The following is an 18506-nucleotide window of genomic DNA, read 5'->3' on the forward strand; positions in this document are numbered from 1 at the left end:
CATAAAATTTAATTCAGCTATACTCAAGTACATAACGTGTAAAACAAATGGCAATACTAGAGGCATCTAGAGATCAACTGCAATACTAGTGGAGATTTTTGGGCTTCCTGCTGGTAGTGTCATGTTTGGAAAAAATAGCCAGTTCTAAGCAACTTTTCAATTGGTCTTTATTATTTCTTTTTTTTTTTTTTTTTTAGTTTTTTAAATATTTTCCTTCTTCTGACCCTTTCTAGCTTTCAAATGGGGGTCAATGACCCAATCTAGAAAAACAAATACTCTATAAGGCTACACACGCTATTTTTTTTCATTAATCAATCTTTCCATTTTTCATTATTCAATTTTCAGTCTCTTATTCAAATCAATGTTTGGTTGCTAGGGTAATTTGAACCCTAGCAACCAGATTGCTGAAACTGCAAACTGGAGAGCTGTTAAATAAAAAACTAAATCAGTAAAAAACTTAACTGATAAAAATCAAAACCAATTGCAAATTATCTCATAATATCACTTTATACATCATACTAAAAGTGAACTCAAAGGTGAACAACCCCTTTAAGCAAATGATTCCAAACTAAAATCAAGACATTATGCCTTCTGACGAGAGCAGTCATTGTATTTTTGGTCTGTGAGCTGTGTCAGAATCATGAAGAAGTGTGTTCCTTAATGCAAGCAGACAATGTTTCTATTATGTAAGCTCTATGTGACTTTATTATAACTCAACTACTTACTAGAAACTAATGGTACAGGTAGAGGTTTTTATCTTGCATTTCACAAGCTTCCCATAAACTAATTGTAAAGCAACTTGAAGTGACAGAAAGATTCATTGACAATGAATAATTGACACGAAGACAAGAAAAAGACAAGAAAAACTGATAAATGCCAAAAGCAATGTCATTTGCAGGAAAAAATGGTCAATTGTATTAAGTTTTTGGTCTCAAATTCCGATAATTCGCCCATTTAGAATTGTAGTTACCTGCAAATTAACAGAACGCTTATACGGCAAAAATCATTGTTGAAACAAAAGATTTGTAATTGATCTTTTTAAAAAAGTAGCAACCACACTGTTACCAGTCAACTACAGTATATGTACACTGTACTCAGATAATGTAAGGCCAAACCTAAGTGACAGCAATACCACCCTGTTTTTGTCATACTTTGTATAACATTTTCAAATTACATTAAATTTTGGGAGCATGGTGTACCACATTTGATCTCATCTGTGTTTTCCTAAACAGACACTGGCTTTCCATGATGAAGTAGATTGCCTATATGTAACACAGGATGCAACAAATCTGAATCAGGCATTATTAAAATGTAGCCATTACTATTCTTGGCCAAAAAACCTTTAGATCAGAGATGTTAGTTATAGGAGAGTCCAAAATCCTGATTTATAAATTAACATTTGAAGGTCTGTGGTTTGGGTGTGCATTTTACTTTGTATTGCTTGTAAAGAAATATCAATTCTGTGTAACTAGTCCTGGCCATAAGATATAAAAAGCTCACCCTCATTTCTGTAATCTTTTCTTTAAAAGAAAGAACTATGATGCTACACTTTGGTAAGAACTCATATTGTCCATGGTATAAGGTTTAGCTCCACCTGAGTTGCTTCTAACAGTCTCAAACAAAAACCCTAATATGCTACCTCTATAGCAACCTCTATAGCAGGTCCATTCACTGGTGGTGATTTGCTGGATGTGGCCCTCCAAAAAATTATAATGGTCCCAAGCATTTCCAAAATCTACATAGACTTCTTGACAAGAATCTTGTTACATGTGTGAGGAGAGTTGATAATTGGACCAAAGCATGGAGAATCTTGGACAGCACTGAAACTGCCACTGATCAGTCTGATTTAATTCTCCATCTTAAAGTGCACTTGCTGAGAATGTTGCTTTATAAAGTACAACTGATACCACCTTGGCAAACCTGTCCATTAAAAAAATCTTTTAAAAATGCTTGTTGTATGGTTAGCTCAGTGTTGAGTATTGTAAAACTACTGGTTCTACAAATAACTGGAGAATAAGCAACAAACCTTTATCAGGGCCCAGCACCACTTCCTTATCTTGAAACCAAGAAACCAACCAATACACTTTAAAATAGGCAATACCAGTAAATGTCAAAAATTATGTGGAACTTTGTTAACCACTACCAATTTTGCAAGTAGGACTTCTCTATGGTCCTTTGACCATAATGGACAAAATGCATAAAAAAAACTAATGTGACCCTAAAAAAAAAGAATGTCTTTGCTTTTCAGTATTATGGGCAGCCAGTTAGTATTCCTCATTAGTTGCCATCCAGTATTTACTACTAAAACATAACTTATAAGTTCATTTGCGGTAGTTTTATTAGCATTTAGGACTGCAAAATGATATACGGTTAAGGCCTCCATCAGTCTAAATATTTATAATCTTCATTCTATATTTGCATCATCTTTTGGTCATAGTAAGCATTTTAAAATTTATCTTCAAGGTATCTGAATTGCTTCCTAATTACTTCCCATGCCCAGAAACAGCAGTTTGCTTTCTCAACAAGTTATGGCCCTGTGAAAGATTCATTAGGTGTTGAACCATTATTAACAGTTAGAAAGAAAAAAGAGGCTTCTTTTCATTGAAAGTAACAGTGTACAAAACAGTCTATGTCACATGTACCATGTATCAGCCATATATAAGACTTAGAACACGGCAATCAATTCAGTTTGCATTGTAACCAGCAGGCTTTTAACATCTGAAGGACGCTCTTACTTCATCTTGGCAGAAAAACAGTGACATGCTGAATAGGTAGACTAATCAGGTGACAGGAACATTAGCCTTAGGTCATTTGTATTCCTAGCAGCAATCAGTCTGTTAAGTTCTTGACACTAGTCTGTTTTACAGGATTTCTGAGAATCGCGCTTCTGCATCATGCAGCGACGTACAATGCTATCAAAACTTCCAAGGTAGAATAAAGCAATGATGCGAAACAGGCCCATTGTGACAACCTATAAAAAGAAAAAAGAAGTAATTGGGTAGGCACAAGACATATTTTTTTGCCAGTATTTACATATAAGCATATAAAACACACACACACACACACATTTAACACACACAGAGAAAATATAAACTATTATTTTTATCTGCTTAAATTGATTCCAGTGAGGGTTTCCTAGAAGCTGACAAAAGAAACAACTAACCCTTCCTAGCAGTAGTAGCGATTAATCATCCACTTTGCATGTCCTTCTCTGAGTGCAACTGATTCCCCTCCTCTATATTAGAATTGAAATTTGAAAAGGTGCTGTAAGGGACATTTCCCTAAGCCATGTAAATGTGACTTCCACAGTCAGAAACTTTCCTTTTAAATGTACAGAAAAAGGCTGAAAGCAATGAAGATTAATTCATTAACGGTCATCCTATATGTACAGAGGACAAAGAGTTTATCTGATATTTCATCACTCTTAATCACAGGAATTAGCAGATAAATTGTGCGCCAGTAGTCAAAAGTTAGATTTACAGCATACAGTTACACATTGTTGGCCGGCTCTTTGGAAGTAACGAAATTAAAGATACTAAAATCAGAAGGGGGTTTCAGCTAAAAAAAATATATTGTTTATGTGCATTTCAGAAATGTTAACTGTAATTAAAGCAAATTAATAAGAGCAAATTATATTACACCCAGTCTTAATTTAAATGGGAATGTTTCATTTAAGGCGTATTGTGTCAGCTGGTCCCAAATAAAACAGAATGTTTGATAGGAATTTAAAGCCAGGTGAGAAAATGAGAGTATGAGTGACAGCATGTGCTTTGAGTTCCAATAATAGGAGCCAACAAAAGTTATGAAGACATGAGCCATTAAGGAGGATTACAAATAAGAAATTTAATGGAACCATTCTGAGAGGACTTTTTCGAGGACTATATAGACCACTGTACATAAGTATCCCTACATGGGACTGTTAAAGGAGAACTAAACCCTAGCCCCCTCCACTGGCACTCATCTGAGCCATCTATTCCTTTTAAAAGTTTCCCTGCATCTTGACCTGCTATAAATCTGCAGAGCCGCACAGCGGAGTTCAAAGGGGCCATCTTCTGATCCTCGTCTGTCAGCTGATACTGATCTTGCGGGAGGATGCAAAGTAGAAGCTGAATCAGGACATAGATTTAACTGTGTATGCTCCTCTAACAGAAGTGGAACAGAGACAGACAGAAGTGTGTGTGTGTGTGTGTGTGTGGGGGGGGGGAATGGAGTGGGCAGTGGTGAAGGGCGGACTAGGGTTTGGTTCTCCTTTAAAGTAATTGATGTAGATAAAGGGGGCCCAGCAAACACCAAGATTAACTGTTATGTTAGCTTTATTATGTCATACCAAATGGAAACACAGCAGTTAATCTTGGCGAGTGTCGGGGGGCCCCCTTTATTTACATGAATAACACTGACTGACGTGACTATATGTCGCACCACCAGAAGGTTTCTGAGGATTCATTTATCTTTCTACAGAGTGTCAGGTGGAATGATACAGTGATTGTTTCTTACCTGCTGAAGTCCTTCTGTAATGGTTGTTACAGGGGACATCCCACACGTTAGGGAGGACAGCATATAACCATCTGAGCCAACTGAACTATTGAAATTACCTTGCTATTGAAAAAAAAACATTAAACAAACCAAATATAGATGAAACAAATGTGAACACCACAAAAAATGGGCATTATCTAAGGATCCTTGGAATCCTAAAAAGCAGTGTTTATGGAGAAAGAAGAGGGTTATGTATGGAAATATAGCATGTGTGCCTTTCATGTTTTATGGCACGGATGTTTAATATTTTTCTTCCTTTCTCTGTGCTAATAAAAATCACCACATGGTTTATGTAAACAAACTGTGATATAATATGTTTGCTTAATGAAACGAAACAACATGTAAACTTACAATGGCATCTTTAACTATCACTCTGGCAACTTGATCTGCTTGACAGAGACTTGAAGATTCAGATATTAACTTGGTCTCCAAAGGCTTAAAGAAAAATACATAACAAAAAGACATGGTAAGCCCACAATGAACAAGCATTATTTGTTTTTAGTATATAGTGTGAAACATTATATATGTGTTAATTAAAATTTAGATTTTTCATAGGAAAAATATATTATAAACAATTTGTATTTCAAATCAAAAGCTTAGATAATTTTTAAGTGTGTTCATACAGAAAAGGGGGGTTTAAAACTTCATGAATCTAGTAAAGTATACAGACAAAAGGGCAGTCCACTGAATGAAATTATGGTATGTTCATACACTACCTTTGTTTTATTTTCTTCAGCAAATCCAGGGGTGTCAGTGTCTGGAGGATAAGCCACAGTCACATAAATGTTGTATGGCTTCACCTGTATAAATGTAAAAATAGATAAAATGTATTTGTGTATATAATACATTGTGGCAACAGGGTAGGTGAGAAAAAAAAAAATACAACATTGAGGGAGAGGTAGACTAAAAACGTCCATACCATGGAGATTCCAGTTTAAATGTCAGTCTATCAGATACAACCAATTAAGAGACCCTGGTGGTTTTATGCAATCCGTTATAAAAACCCCTATTATATAAATGAAATAATGTATAAGCAGAAATATAAAATGTAACATCTAGCAACCCTGCATTTAGACTTAAATGGCAAGGAAAGCCTTTTCGATCTGGTTTATCTCATTAAAAAAATATGTGAAGCTAAACTTAATCACCAAGTTATTTTTATGAAAAGGGCCTCCAGACATATTCACTTATTACAGTAAGCTGTCCATAATTCTAAACACCTTTGCCATGTTTTGCTGAATGACATAATAAAGCCATAACAATATGGCTGATGAGCTGTGCCTGTACATGCGCCAAGTTAATCAATCCCCTTTACCCTGCATTTCTCTCTCTCATGCACTGATCTGATTATGTATTTAACAGTGCCACGCACAAGTGAAGAGTTCAGCTCTTATCCTGCACCTGATCTCAAGACACTTTTTGGCTCATGCTGGTCAGATCTAACACACAGGGTCCCGGCCTTGGAATATTGGTTATTCACTAAATATAAAAGATGGTATGGTTATATGCTGTCTTAGAGTAAGCAACATGCTTGGGTCCAAAGGCACAAAGGGGTCCAAAGGCACAAAGCAATTATTCAAAAAAATGGAGTATGCACGTTGTTTTTGTGTTAAAGGAAAACTATACCCCCAAAATGAATATGTATGCAAGGGATAGTTTATATCATATTAGGTGACATATTTTAGACTCTTACCAAACTGGTAAATATTGGACTATTACTTCGCTTGACCCAACATTTCGTGATGGTCTCTGTGCTGCCTCAGAGATCACCTGACCAGAAATACTACAACTCTAACTGTAACAGGAAGAAGTGTGAAAGCAAAAGACAGAATTCTGTCTGTTAATTGGCTCATGTGACCTAACATGTATGGTTTGTTTGTGTACACAGTGAATCATACGATCCCAGGGGGGGGGGGGCCCGTATTTTTTTAAAATGGCAATTTTCTATTTATGATTACCCAATGGTACATACTACTAAAAAAGTATATTATTATGTAAATGGTTTATTTACATGAAGCAGGGTTTAACACATGAGCTGTTTTATGCAATATCTTTTTATAGAGACCTACATTGTTTGGGGGGTATAGTTTTCCTTTAAATAAATTCATTATTTACATTGCACATGGCAGTGTCTTATCTGTGTCTCCAAACCTCATGCAAGCAACACCCTCCTGACATGGTTCACGTCACGAGGGTGTGGCTTGCATGAGGTTTGGAGACACAGATAAGACACTGCCATGTGGTATGATAATAATGAATTTATTTAACACAATTTTTTTTTAATTTGGTTGAATTTGCACAAATAAATGCCTGAAGTGAGACAACATGCATACTCTGTTTTTTTTTTGAATATGGGTTATTCACAAGGAGAAATCAGCAGTTTATTTATTTATTTTTTTAACAGTTGCCGTACATTAGACAGCTGTACTTAAGGTATTACACTAATGTAATGTAATGTTCCATTGGCTTTCCTTGCCCTTTAATATCTTGGCATTTACCACTTCTTCTCCCTGTCTACTTAAAGGAACAGGAACACACAAAAAAATGTATGTAAAAATCCCCTCAAACCACCTCCAATAAAATCTGGCCTTGACAGGGTTAACAATCTTAAATGTTTTACACCTAAATGACGACATAAAATCCCTCTTCCAGGTGTACTGCTGTGTCTGAAAAAGACGATAGGGCGACAAGCACTGAACCAGCTCTTGTGTGCGCTACAGTCTCCCGATAGCCTGCTATTTCTCTGGGAGAAGTGAGGACATGAGCGCATTCACGCTGACTTTGTTGGGGCTTTCTGCAGTCCTTGGAAGATTTATGGCTGACCTGGCTGCTGCCTTTACTGTTCAACGCAGTAAATCAGGGCTGAGCAAATAAAACTACCTACACACTCCCCGAACCCAAACTGGCAGGAATGCTTCCGTTGAGCCAGAGAAACTAACTTCAGCAGTAAAGGCAGCCGTCAGGTGCTATTTTCATATTTACCACTAGATGGGGTATCACTTGGGTCGTGGCAAAATACAAGGAGAAGGGGAGAACAATAGCGGTCTCAAAGCAGTTCCATCCTGAAATGCTGGCTCCTTCTCAAAACTCAGAATCAGGCACAATGCACTAAGATGGCTGCCTCCACACCAATACTACAGCTAAAAAAAAGTACATTTGTTGGTAACATTTTAAATGGGTTGAATTATTTGCAAGTAAACTGTATAATTTAGAAATAAAAAGTAAAACATAAAAATGACAGAATCCCTTTAATGCATTGTACAGAAACAATTCAAACTGGTTTCTTATATTGCAAGCACCTTCAACCCATCACAGCTCAATGTACTGTCCCTTTCTTCAACAGTGTAACGAATAGGGCTTGTGCAAAACATACTTTTTAACCAATTGTTTTAATCATTAAAAATGTATGATTTTTATTGTTATTTCTTGAATTAAAGAGGGAAAATGGGAAAAGACGCAACTTTGTGTTTGGTTTTTGTGAGGCAGATAATTATATTACATACCCCAGCACAGATAATCCACCTGCATAATGGGCTCCTTCTAACAAAACAGTCACAACATAGCATGAATTGAAGGGATTGTATACCAGTAATCTAATTATCCCCCCAAGACCACCTTCATCATTACAGCCCTGCTGAACACATGCAGCCCTTTATTGATTGGGAGTGTGCAGTAAATCTGCTGTTTTTTGATTTTGCTGAACCTGAATCTTTCATGAAGGATTTGGGTGAATCCTATATCAAATTGAAATTCTAATTTGAATAAAGAGATTATGGCATGAAAGGGTTAAAAAGAGGCAAAATATTTTTTGCAATCCCCCCCCCCAAAAAAAGTCACATCTACAATGTTTTATTCACATATTACCCCTAAATCTAATAAAATTAAAGTGGACATTTATCAGATATTAATTCTATATTATCTCCACCCACAATATTTCAGATACCATTTGGTAGTTTATAATCTGATACCATCACTTACCTTAATTTGTAAAGCTTCTGCAAGATTTACCCCTAAATCTAATAAAAATAATTTGGACACTTATCAGATATTAAATCTATATTATCTCCACTCACAGTAGCAATTATTTAGTTTCAGATCCCATTTGGTTGTTTACAATCTGATAATATAACTTACCTCCATTTGTAAAGCTTCCGCCAGACCACGAAGAGCAAATTTTGTAGGGGAATATGCTGTGTAGCCAAATAATCCCAGTTGCCCAGCCTGAGATGAAACAAAAACTATCCTTCCCATTCTTCTCTCCTTCATGGTAGGTATCACAGCTCGGCTGGGATACACACTACCCAGATAATTGATTTCCATCAGCCTCTGCAAAAGAGAAAAAACATGCATAACCAGACTGTTTTTGGCTACTAGATACGATAAACTGAGTTTGAATCTAAGATTAATTATTGACTATTACTAGTAGTGGTGCAATTTCCTGTACAGGGTTTATGCTCCTATAGGAGTTTTTGATTAGGAAAGTCATTTTGCAAATGCAATTAACAAGTATAGGAAAAAGAATAATCATGTTTGTTTGGATGAATCAGAATATTTTTATTTCCTAGAATATTCCAGAATTGGAAAAAGTCTTATTGTCTTCAAAACATACAGGGGCTGCTTTACAAACATGCAGTAGATAACATATTGCACAAGAGCAATTGCTTATAGCAGCCAGTCAGTAATTTAACAGTATACTCCGGGCTGTGGCCCTCGGGTGCCTATATAAAAAAACTTAATTTTTAAAAGAAAGAATAAAAATAAGTCCCAGCCAACGCAAACCTTTCTATCTAAATCTGGTGACGGAGTTGGGAGGGTGAGGGGTACCTGGGTCAAGTGAATACACGTGCATGTATAAGCATTCACAGTTCACCAGTGGAGGGGGGGGGCGCTCATAGTTCTGGTGCCTAGGGTGGCACAGTACTTAAATACAACCCTGAATGTACTACATGCAAGAGAATCAAAGAAAAAGTCTGTTTGGTTTCTGTTGGTAACTGCACCTGTGTGGGATGGCACCAGTTAGTAAACAAACCCTACAAAGCCAATATAAGCCGTTCTCGTGTAATGTTTTTATAACATTATAATATGGCAATATCTCATATTAGCATTTCATTTGTACTACCCCATCCCAATAAAGCAAACAGGATAGACAAAATGGGGTAATCACTGTGTTATTTATCAGAACATGAAAACACATTTAGCCAACAAAATCTTACCACACCCACAAAAATGACAGTAATGAAGCACCTAACACACCTAGATGTTATACAGTGAAACCTCAATTTTACATACCCTCATTTTAAGTTTTCATGCATTTTACACATTTTTTTGTGTGTCCCACCAATTTATTTTCTATTTCAATGGGTGATTTTTTACTGATTTTACACCAAAATTCTGTCTTGATGTTTCCAAAAATGGCTGTTTGTTATTATCAGTGAAATTAAGAGGTTTAAAATACTAACAGATGCATATTATACATAGTTCTGTATGTAAATAAAGAAAATGAGAGGGGTCCATAAAGTGAAATAACTCACCACATAATAGAATAGGCCCAGGTGCACCTCCCTGAGCCTTCAGCAAGGGGAACGGATTAAACCGGATGTATGCAGAGCAGGCACTCAAATAATGCAGTCTTCCCACCAGGAGGATAAAGTATAAACTTTATTTTGTGTTACAAACACACAGTCATAGACTCCTGACCAATGACTAAGGCTGCTTCTATGTGAGATAAATAATGTTTATACTTGATTTTATCTACCTGGTGGGAAGACTGCATTTGAATGTCTACATACATTTGGTTTGATCTGTCTATAAATAGTCAAGTTATGCACTTATCACTGCTTTCGGTTGTGCATGACTGTCAGAGAGGCCTTGCACATGCCCTCCCATGGTGCCGCATTAATGCTACAATGCTTAACTCTTAGGAAATGTGTGTAGAAAAACCAGCGCTAAAAGCTCGGGGAAAAGAAGAAATAGTAATATAGTGTAGTATTTCCTTAATAGGTAGGTTGCACCCCTGTGTATGTTAAGGATAAAAAAGTGTCTCTCCACCTGTGCGGTTTAATCACCCCGCAACCATTCACCAGCACAAATAAATATTTCACCGTCTGTGTCTGACATATAAATATACTCACAGACGTTTTAAATATTTGCTCGCGTTAAAGGTGTTTGTTGATGCTGTTCCATTCATTTGGCATCTAAGGACATATGCTTGACATCGTGTAAAACAATTTATTAAAATAGATTTAAGAGTTAAAATTACACTCACAAAGGAATTTTGTAGTATGCACGTATAGTAGTCATTCCAAGGTGTTCCCAGCTCCAACCAGGTTTGTTCCGCTGTGTAAAGATGTTAATTTGCTGGCACGATCAGCGTGTGGTGTCTGGGCCTCCTTGGATGACGTCACAGCCAAGAATGTCGGATGTCTTGGCTGTGACGTCATCCAAGGAGGCCCAGACACCACACGCTGATCGTGCCAGCAAATTAACATCTTTACACAGCGGAACAAACCTGGTTGGAGCTGGGAACTCCTTGGAATGACTACTATACGTGCATACTACAAAATTCCTTTGTGAGTGTAATTTTAACTCTTAAATCTATTTTAATAAATTGTTTTACACAATGTCAAGCATATGTCCTTAGATGCCAAATGAATGGAACAGCATCAACAAACACCTTTAACGCGAGCAAATATTTAAAACGTCTGTGAGTATATTTATATGTCAGACACAGACGGTGAAATATTTATTTGTGCTGGTGAATGGTTGCGGGGTGATTAAACCGCACAGGTGGAGAGACACTTTTTTTATCCTTAACATACACAGGGGTGCCACCTACCTATTAAGGAAATACTACACTATATTACTATTTCTTCTTTTCCCCGAGCTTTTAGCGCTGGTTTTTCTACACACATTTCCTATTGCATATCCGAAGGAGAACGGATCTTTTAACCGGCAGAGGGGCGTGAGCTACAGAACTTGGACATTTTCTCGTTTTATTTAATGCTTAACCCTTGTCATTAACACAGTGAACTGATTCCTTTGCTTTTATCATTTGAGTACATGAAGAATAAGTTGCTTCAACGCATTTCCCTGATTTTATATTTTCTGGCATTTTACACTATTTTACACATTGTTTATAATTAAGATGCTTAATGTGTTACTAGGATGGGGGAGTTTAACTGCAGTACATGCACAGTTTGTTTATACACTATGTCCAGACCAAGAGATTACCAGTGCCAACGGAACCTAGAAGGTAAGTAAAGCTGAACTAGGTGTATTTTTAGAAGAAAGGCAGGTATGTATGATAAGAATATGCAATAGTATTAATAGGACGGAAACTTACAGCAAACTTATCAATCTCTATTTCTTCAAAATTTCCAGCAATTGCCATACCCGCGCAGTTCACTAACATGTCCACAGGACCTAATTTCTCTTGAGCCTAAAAGGAAGAAAAAAAGCCCAAAGCATTTTAAATAATGAAGCTGAGAATTGTATATTTTAATATGTCCACTCGGTTTGTATTCAATGGAATACATGCAAAAATATAGATAACATCAAAAGAGCATATGAAAGCATACATCGCTTTGCTTACTCCAGTGTAGATAGTTTCATTAACTGAAAATGCTACATATGTTTTAAGAAACAAGTGCTTGCTTCTCTGTGTATATACTGTACATGAGTTCATTGGTACATCCACTAATCAAGTTCTGCAACATCATCATGTACTTATGACCCCCTAGGAGTTGTGTTTAAGGAAATACAGGTATGGGATCCATTATCTGGAATCCTGTTATCCAGAAAGCTCCGAATCACAGGAAGGTCATCTCCTATAGACTCCTTTTTAAGCAAAATAATGAAGACATAATTATCATTGGCGGCAAAACAATCCTATTGGTTTAATTTCACGTTTATATGATTTTTAGCAGACTTAAAGGAGAAGGAAAGCTACGGAGGCATTTTATTGCCAATAGATTAGCTGCAATAGTGCAAGCTAGAATGCTATATTTATTCTGTAGAATGTTTTACCATACCTGAGTAAAAAGCTCTAGAAACTCTCTATTTGTTTAGGATAGGAGCTGCAGTATTAACATGGTGTGACATCACTTCCTGCCTGAGTCTCTCCCTGCTCTGGGCTCAGATTACAGTAGAAAAGGGAGGGGGTGGGGAAGAGGAGCAAACTGAGCATGCTCTTGCCCAGGGCAATGAGGTTTAAGATGAAAACAGGAAGTCTGATACAGAAGCCCATGTGTACACAATAGAAGGAAAGAAATGCAGTGTTTCTTTTGACAGGGGACTCAGAGCAGCACTACTTTGGGGGTTTACTGGTATATTTAGATGGACCTTTCTGATAAGGCTTACTTAGTTTTAACCTTTCCTTCTCCTTTAAAGGAGAATTAAATTCTAAGAATTAATATGGCTACAAATGCGGTATTTTATATACTGAACTTATTGAACCAGCCTAAAGGTTTGGCATCTCCATAGTAGTAATGATCCAGGTCTTTAAAGTTGTCACATGAGTTTCTCATCTTGAATTTTGTTAGGAGTATCTGCAACATGCATATACAGTCATATAAAACTGATGTTACAGGTCGGATTATTAAATTCTGATGCTAATTGTGCAGTGTTTGTGAGCTGCCATGTACCAATAATCTGTACTGTATATGTATTCTGTATGTTGTGCATCTATCCCTACACTGTAATGAACAGCAGCACAGAGCATGTGCAGTGAATCAGCAGAAAAAGATGATGGGGGGCTACATGGGCATCTTTGGAGGCTCAGATTTTCAATGCTATAGGGTTGTGGTTGCCTTGGGCAATTAAAGAAGCCCAAAACATAATGTACAACATTTCTGCTCTGCTTCTTTAGTTGAGTTAATGTGCTCCTTTAAGGTATGGAGATTTAAATTATGGTAAGACCCCCTTATCCAGAATACCCTAGGTCCTGTGCCTTCTGGCTAACAGGTCCCATACCTGTATTCCATCCTTCTTTAATAAAGTATTGGTGCATGTATACAGAGAAAAAGGTTTTGCCCAGCACATTAATCTATGTAAGTGTATGTCTGTATATTTGTATATAGTGCTAATGGGTTATACATGAAAGAAAAAAAAGTGTGTACTAAATTGGGATTATTTTCTGTTAAAGCAGTTATCTAAATTTCAGTTCACATATACATGTAACTTTAATCTGTTTTTGTAGATCAAATACATGTATACATGATTTTACATAGAATATAAACAAGGCAAGAGAATAACAAATAAGGTCAAACATTACAATAAGTTTACAGCAACAAAACTGTTACTGAAAAACTGTTAATGTAATGTCAAGCAAATATATCGGATCCAATGACTGTATATGAAGGCTATTAAACATGCACTTTCAATGTGTAAAATGTATTTTAGTAGCACTAAATCAACAGTAGATTAATAAATCAGTTGTGCATTTTATAAAGTCATGAATTGTTTCCAAAGCACTTGATCTCAAACTGAATTATAAACAGAGAAGATGCCTCTGACATCTTGATTAAGAAGAAGGCCGGATAGCAATGAATGAAAGCTGTAAGCTTAATTGGTAATAAACTGGGATCTGGCAAAAGATTTCCACAAGGTGTATTAACTAAAAAATCAGTGCTTGACAGGGCTGCAAATGGCTGCTACTAACTAATTAATTGGATAAAGCGAAGTCTTTAGTGGACTAGTACAGTGGATCCTATAAATGAAAAGCTTGTAGTATAAATACATTTGTATACAGCTGCATGGTCTTTCTATCACTGGACCTAAACATAAAGAAGGTTAGAAAAAAACCTACCTGATGGATACAGCTGTACAGTATCACACGGACACAGCACTAACAGCACAGTAGCTGTTCCCTCTGTTTTCTCTTTGCCTCCCTGAAGCCACAACAACCATGTTGAAACATATTGAAGCACCTTAAGGGTGTGATACATGTCACTTGGCAAAACCAGGCACTTGGCAGCCATTCACTCTGAATGGGGTTGCTAAATGTTCAACATTTTGTCCCCTCTCTGTCCCCTCTCTCAGAGACTTGAGGGGGGCACATGGGTCATATCTGTTTCTTTTGAATCTGAGCTGAATGCAGAGGATCAATTGCAAATTCACTGAACAGTTATGTACCATGTGGCCCCCCCTTCAAGTCGCTGACTAGCTCAATGTTAGAGAGCTGAAAAGCAGGTAGTAGTTCTGGCTATTATGTTAGACATCCAGTCACTCCAGCCTTTATACATTACATTTTTGGCTAACTAACTATATTAGAATTTTTTTTTATTTTGCACAGCCTATGTACCCAGTTTTTATTTTTACACTGAACTGTTCCTTTAATCTAGTTTGTGGTTCGATTAGGATATGCATAGTGATTCAATTTGTCTGCCTATATGTGTGGTATAAATGGTTTTCCCTTCTCTTTTTGCACCGGGTGCGTGCAGGATACATGTCCTAAGCTTAATTAGCAACTGGTAAAAACTGCCTAATAAAAAAAAATATTGTGAGCTCAATTTCTGGGGAGATAGAAAACCAAAATGTATATTTATACAATTTGTATTTTTTTGCTAATTTTGCACTTAGAGATAGTCTACATAATGATTACACCAGGCTCTGCCTTGGTGATTTCTCTACAAAACTTCTTTACAGAAGCCATTAGGACTGCACTCTGTATTTGCAGATTCAATAAAATTGTTTTATTTTGGACAGCATGGTGGAGATACAGTTTAATTATTTAATTGCTGCCCCAACTGCTCCTTTTTTTCAACCCGCCTACATGTTTTTTTCTGGGGTGGACACAGTTTTCAAGTAGAAAAAAGTACAAAGTGCCAGGAAACATTATCAAAGCCTCTTTATATGTATGAAAGCCACTTTATTATCTTTAGAGAGTGTGCAATCTATTGCTAGATATCTGAATTTTTAGTATTTGAGTTAAATGGAAGAATGGAAATGTGTTTAACAGAGAAACTAATGCATTGAAAAAACAGTTTCGCAAACTTTAGTTACCTGTCCCCAAAAAAAAAAAAAAAAAGGTCAGAAAAGTGAAACAGTCAAATCTGGAATGCTTTTGAAGAGAGAAAAGTAAACAATTAAACTGACATGAACCTAACAAACAGGGCATGTACAAAAACTAAAGGTCATCTGAAACTTTAGGATCTTCTCCCGTTTAGGAAGTTGTTTTTATCCCAAACCAAACTTCAAAGAAAATCCACCCATTCTCAAGATTTCTGAAAGCAACATAATTCCATTACCCATATTTAGGTGTACAATAAATCATGAATAATGTTTGAACTGTTGAGCTTCTATTGTAAACCTGTGCATGCTTGCCAATACCATATTATGTACAGATTGTTAGTTTAAATTGCATTTAGTTATGATTTTGCACAGGTAGTGTGTGTGTACTGTTCTGCTTGCTAACTTAGTTAGTTACAGTTGCACATGACTATTACATACACATATCACAAAATTCTGTCCGCAGTAGAGATCGTTTTTAATTGATTGCAACACTTTTCAGCACACTTTCAGTTAGTGCACCTTCTGTAATTGTAAATTGTAACTATAAATGTAATTGTAAACACTATTTCTTTAAATACCCTTTATTTTTAGAGAATGAAAAATGATGTATGTGTTGTCTGAGGAAGGTGCATTAACTGCACAGAAACATCACACAATAAATTAAAGACTTTAAATGCAGCACTGTTGCTCCATATTCAATCTAGTGATTTGTTTTTACATCTATATTTTAAGCATCAGTTGTTTTATTCTTTAATCTTCGCTTGTTCCTCTGCTGCAGCATACCGCCCCCCCTCACCGCGAGTGGATGCCGGTTCCTTCATTTGCTGCGACCGCAGTAGGAGAGGGTGGTCGGGGCAAAAAAGGGCAGGGAGGAGGTCTGGGCCCAATCCAACCCTGTATGAGTCTATTAGTTATATGGGCAGTATACCATGAATTCAATGAAGCAGGCTTGTGTGGAGCATACTTTTAACTATTGTTTTAAATCACAAAAAACAATGTTTTTTTGGAGGTAGATAATATTACCAGTAAACAAATCTCACCCTTCATCCTTTGTTGTGCCGTGTTTTGCTAGAAGCATCCATTATGCAGGCTGATTATCTGTACACTGGTAAATTAATTATCTGCTCACAAGGACCATCAATTACATAGCTTTAATATCCCTGTTTGTCCTATGTAGCTTAAAAATATACACATAGAATCAGTTATCCAGAAAACTCTGAATTACGGAAAGGCCGTCTCCCATACACTCTATTTTACCGGAATAATCCAATATTTCCTTTTTCGCTGTAATAATAAAACAGTACATTGTACTTAAACATTAATTAATCCAAACTATATAATTAATCCTTATTGGAAGCAAAACCAGTCTATTGGGTTTATATGATTTACATGATTTTCGAGTAGATGTAGGACATGAAGATCTAAATTACGGAAAGAACGGTTATCCGTAAAACCCCAGATCCCGAGCATTCTGGATAACAGGTCCCACACCTGTATCTAGATTTCTCATGATTAAAACAAAAGCTATAAGGTATGATCAGCACAGGACCTATTCATTGCACTCATTTTTAAAGAGGGGGCATAGTGCCCCTTTTTGCCTTATTGGATGTTTTTTGTATTTCTGGAGCATTGCTATAAAGCTATCCTTTATATTATCTGGAAGACATTCATCCAGAAAGCTGGTATAGCCATTTCATATAGAGTCCTATTAAATTAAAGATAAATGGAAGGGCAAGAATAAAGAACATTTTGACATACATTCTCAGCTTGATTATTTTTGTTTTTTGTATGCAGTTAAATACCGTATGATCATATTCAAATATGATAAGAACTATATAGTGGGAAGGGGAAGAGAAAACTGGGGGGGGGGGGGGGAGTGATTTTGGTGGTTGAAACGTTATATCTGTCTATGTAGTAAGCCTTCTCGAAACAGCCAAATATTCCACACTTCTTTGAATTTATGTAATCTATTGTTCATTAGGGCAGTTAGTTTCTCCATTTCGATAGTCCACCACATCTTATTTCGTATTTCCTGCATCGTTGAAGGGGGACCTTTCCATTTTTAGCCATCAAGCCCCTTGTCGTTAAGAATAATTTAACACATAATTTGTGTTCATTAGAAGTCACTTGCTCGGGCTTCCTTAGTAGTAAAGCCGTCCAAGGGTCCGGTGATAATGATGTTGCCAGGGTATCATTTATTGTCTTGAAAACTTATTTCCACAATCTGTTAATTATTGGGCAAGTCCACCATATATGCATTTCATCTGCATTTTCCCCACACCCTCTTGAGCATAGATCTGTCGTATGAAACCCTTTATATAGTTTTTGGGGTGTATAATACCAATCGTGGTAAACTTTATATGCATTTTCTTTTATGCAAGTGTTAATTGAAGCTTTTGCCATAGTTCTATGTATTTTCTCCCATTCTTCTTCTTTAAGAGAGTCTCCTAGTCGTTGCTCCCATTTAAGCATTGCCTTAGTTTTCCCTTTTGGATCTATAGTTTCCATGAGTTCGGTGTAGAGCAAGCTGATTTTGTGTTTGCGATGAGGGTTATTGCATATATATTCAAATGGTGAGGTGTCAGGATAGTTGTGCCCCAGTAACCTTAAGATATAATGAGATATCTGTTGAAATCTATATAGTGTTCTTTTAATGGTATTTGATAGTGTTTGAAGAGTGTCCCACGTTAGTAGCTTCGAGTTACGAAACATGTCTTGTACCTTTGAGATGCCATTGGTTGTCCACCATGCAAATGAAGATGAGTTCAACCCCGGAGGGAAAGCAGGATTGTGTAACAATGGTGTGAGTGGGGAGGACAATTTATGCGGATATAAGGCAGACTTCACTTTGTCCCATGTATTGATTGAATACTTAATGAAATTGTTGTTCATGCTTCTTCTGGGCCAATGTTTGTCCTCTAGCCATAAAAGATCCGCTGCTTTGTGGGGGGCAGTTAATTGAT

General features: G+C 36.6%; 1 protein-coding gene across 3 annotated transcripts in view; it reads right to left on the reverse strand.

The window, feature by feature from the left end:
- Positions 1 to 680: 680 nt before the first annotated feature.
- Positions 681 to 18506, reverse strand: part of kdsr.L (3-ketodihydrosphingosine reductase L homeolog) — a 33836-nt gene continuing 16010 nt past the window's right edge. For 2 of the 3 annotated variants that reach the window (XM_018266412.2, XM_018266413.2), the window contains 6 exons: positions 11876 to 11971; positions 8668 to 8859; positions 5250 to 5333; positions 4885 to 4968; positions 4495 to 4596; positions 681 to 2971 (listed from right to left, as the gene is read on the reverse strand). In XM_018266412.2, the coding sequence (XP_018121901.1) occupies positions 2852 to 2971; positions 4495 to 4596; positions 4885 to 4968; positions 5250 to 5333; positions 8668 to 8859; positions 11876 to 11971 (678 nt within the window). In that variant the 3' untranslated portion in view covers positions 681 to 2851. The remainder of the gene's footprint in view (positions 2972 to 4494; positions 4597 to 4884; positions 4969 to 5249; positions 5334 to 8667; positions 8860 to 11875; positions 11972 to 18506) is intronic. The other variant, NM_001091235.1, reaches the window with a different exon arrangement.

Source organism: Xenopus laevis, chromosome 6L, assembly GCF_017654675.1.
Source record: "Xenopus laevis strain J_2021 chromosome 6L, Xenopus_laevis_v10.1, whole genome shotgun sequence".
Lineage (NCBI taxonomy): Eukaryota > Metazoa > Chordata > Amphibia > Anura > Pipidae > Xenopus > Xenopus laevis.